General features: G+C 48.4%; 1 protein-coding gene across 1 annotated transcript; it reads left to right on the top strand.

Annotated features, from left to right (window-relative positions):
• The first annotated feature begins 340 nt into the window (after positions 1–340).
• Positions 341–2461, top strand: LOC134159318 (uncharacterized). The gene is made up of 2 exons (XM_062610536.1): positions 341–2150; positions 2185–2461. The coding sequence occupies exons 1-2, from the start codon at positions 1035–1037 to the stop codon at positions 2203–2205; spliced, it is 1137 nt and encodes a 378-aa protein (XP_062466520.1). The 5' UTR covers positions 341–1034; the 3' UTR covers positions 2206–2461.
• Positions 2462–2801: the final 340 nt, after the last annotated feature.

Raw genomic sequence — 2801 nt, 5'->3', positions numbered from 1 at the left:
CACTATGGAAAATATCGGGGCAGAGCACAGTGGTGCTGGTTGTATTTCCCTGAATACTCTCCCAGATTTGGAAAAGATGTGGTTCACGAGCTAACCAAAGCAAAGGGAGTGTGGTTTCTTTTGTATTTAATCTATTTGCTTAGAGGAAGCAGGACTGCTTGCTCCATGCCCAGACTGTGCAGGGGATTTAAGCGTCCACTTTAGCTCATGGAGGAAAGAAGGAGGCCATTAACCCAGGAAGCTGGGAAATAGTAACAAAAAAACCAAACAAACAAAAAACAAAACAAAAACCAACCAAACAAAAAAACAACAACAAAAAAAAAAAAACAAAAAGAAAAAAAAAACAACAAAAAAAAGGAAGAGGACAATTAAAAACAAGGGGCTTCCTCCTAAATCTGTTGTCCCCACGCAGAACCGCTTTGCTGCCCTGCAGGGGGCTAATGAGGAAACACATTCGCACCATGAACAACAAGCTGATGCACTGGTAAAGAAGATCTCTACTGGTGCTGCCAGGAAAAAGCAGCGGATCCTAGTAGAAGGGGACTCTACTTTGAAAGGCACAGAAGCACTCATCTGTCGGCCTACCTAGTCTCAAGGGAGGTGTGTTGCCTACCAGGGGCATGGATCAGGGATGTTGCAGAGAGGCTGCCTGCTCTAGTAAGTCCCAATGATTATTACCCACTTCTAGTGATCCATGTGGGTGCTAGAGATATAGATAGTAGTAGCCTGGGGAACATAAAGGACTACAGAGCCCTGGGAGAGGTGGTTAGGGGCTGTGAAGCTCAGACTGTCTTTTCATCAATTCTCCAGGATACAGGGGAGCACCTTAAAAAGGCTAGGAGGATTGGCCAGGTTAATAAATGGTTAGAACAGTGGTGCCATAGTCAGGGCTTTGGGTACCTAGAACATGGGACTCAATTTAGTAGGCAAGGTCTACTAGGGGCTGGTGGAGCTGGCCTGATGAAGGGGAAGGACGGTTTTGGTAGGAGGCTTGCCAGACTGGTCAAGGAGGCTTTAAACCAGATGTGTTGAGGATGGGGGGCATCATTCCATCCCAACACACCCAGTCAGTTGCCAGAGCCTATAATAAATGCTTGGAGCAATGTAGAGATATCCCAGCCGCTCCAGCCAACGAGCCGGCTTCATTTGGAGCTCGGCTCAGATGCCTCTATACAAACACCCGTAGCATGGGGAACAAACAAGAGGAATTAGAGATGTGTGCACGTCTACGGGGGTATGATATAATAGGCATCACAGAAACATGGTGGGATGGCTCCTATGACTGGAGTGTTGGAATGGAAGGTTACAGGCTCTTTAGGAAGGACAGGCCTGGCAGGTGGGGAGGGGGAGTTGCCCTTTATGTTAGGGATAGGCTGGAGAGTATGGAACTCTGTCTGGGGACAGGTGAGCAGTTAACAGAGAGTTTGTGGGTCAGGGTTAACGGGAATATAGCTATGGGAGACATTACTGTGGGGATCTGTTACAGACCGCCTGATCAAGAGGACTCCATGGATGAAGTGCTCTATAGACAGATAGGAAAAGCCTCACACTCACAGGTCCTTGTTCTCATGGGTGACTTCAACCATCGTGACATCTGCTGGAGGGATGGTACGGCCCGGCACAAGCAATGCAGGAGGTTCCTTGATTGTGTGGAAGACAACTTCCTTCTGCAAGTAATAGAGGAGCCGACAAGGAGAGGTGCCATGCTTGACCTTGTGCTCACCAACAGGGAAGGGCTGGTTGGAAAGGTGATGCTCCAGGGCAGTCTTGGTTGCAGCGATCATGAGATGGTCGAATTTGAGGTCCTCAGGACAGTGAGAAGAGCGTGCAGCAAGCTCACTGCCCTGGTCTTCAAGAGAGCAGACTTTGGCCTCTTCAGGAACCTGCTTTGGAAGGTTCCATGGGATATAGCCCTAGAGGGGAGAGGGGCCCAAGACTGTTGGTTGATATTCAAGGATCACCTGCTGCAAGCTCAGGAGTGTTGCATCCCAAATAGAAGGAAGTGCAGCAGGAGGGCCAGGAGACCTCCTTGGATGGATAAGGAGCTGCTGAGGAAAATTCAAATGAAAAAAGAGGCTTATAATAAGTGGAAGCAAGGACAGGCAGCCTGGGAAGAATACAGGGATGTTGTCTGGGAAGCTAGGGACCAGGTTAGGAAAGCTAAGGCCCAGTTACGTTAGAAAGTTAAGGCCCAAACTTGCCTAGGGATATTAAGGATAACAGGAAGGGATTCTATAGGTACATTGCAAATAAAAGACAGACTAGGGACAACGTGGGCTGTCTCTGGAAGCTATCAGGAGAGCTGGCTACCCTGGATGTGGAGAAGGCTGAGGTTCTGAATGACTTCTTTGCCTCGGTCTTCACTGGCAAATACTCTGACCACACCACCCAAGTCTTGGAAGGCAAATGCAGGGACTGTGAGAATGAAGACCTTGGGCCCACTGTAGGAGAGGATCTGGTTTGAGACTATGTTAAGAACCTGAGCACACACAAGTCCACGGGACCTGATGAGATCCATCCGTGGGTCCTGAAGGAGCTGGCAAATGAAGTTGCTAAGCCACTGTCCATCACATTTGGAAAAATCATGGCTGTTCTTTGAAGTTCCCGACAACTGTAAAAACAGAAATATAACCCCCATTTTCAAGAAGGGAAAATGGATGATCCAGGGAATTACAGACCAGTCAGTCTCACCTCTGTGCCTGGCAAAATCTTGGAGCAGGTTCTCCTGGAAGGCATGCTAAGGCACATGAAAATCAACAAGGTGCTTGGTGACAGCCAGCATGGCTTCACTAAGGGGAAAT

The sequence above is a fragment of the Pezoporus occidentalis genome, unplaced genomic scaffold, assembly GCF_034315485.1.
Source record: "Pezoporus occidentalis ecotype Australia unplaced genomic scaffold, CSIRO_AGI_Poc_V1 ctg1, whole genome shotgun sequence".
Lineage (NCBI taxonomy): Eukaryota > Metazoa > Chordata > Aves > Psittaciformes > Psittacidae > Pezoporus > Pezoporus occidentalis.
This window is presented reverse-complemented; position numbering and strand designations above follow the sequence as displayed.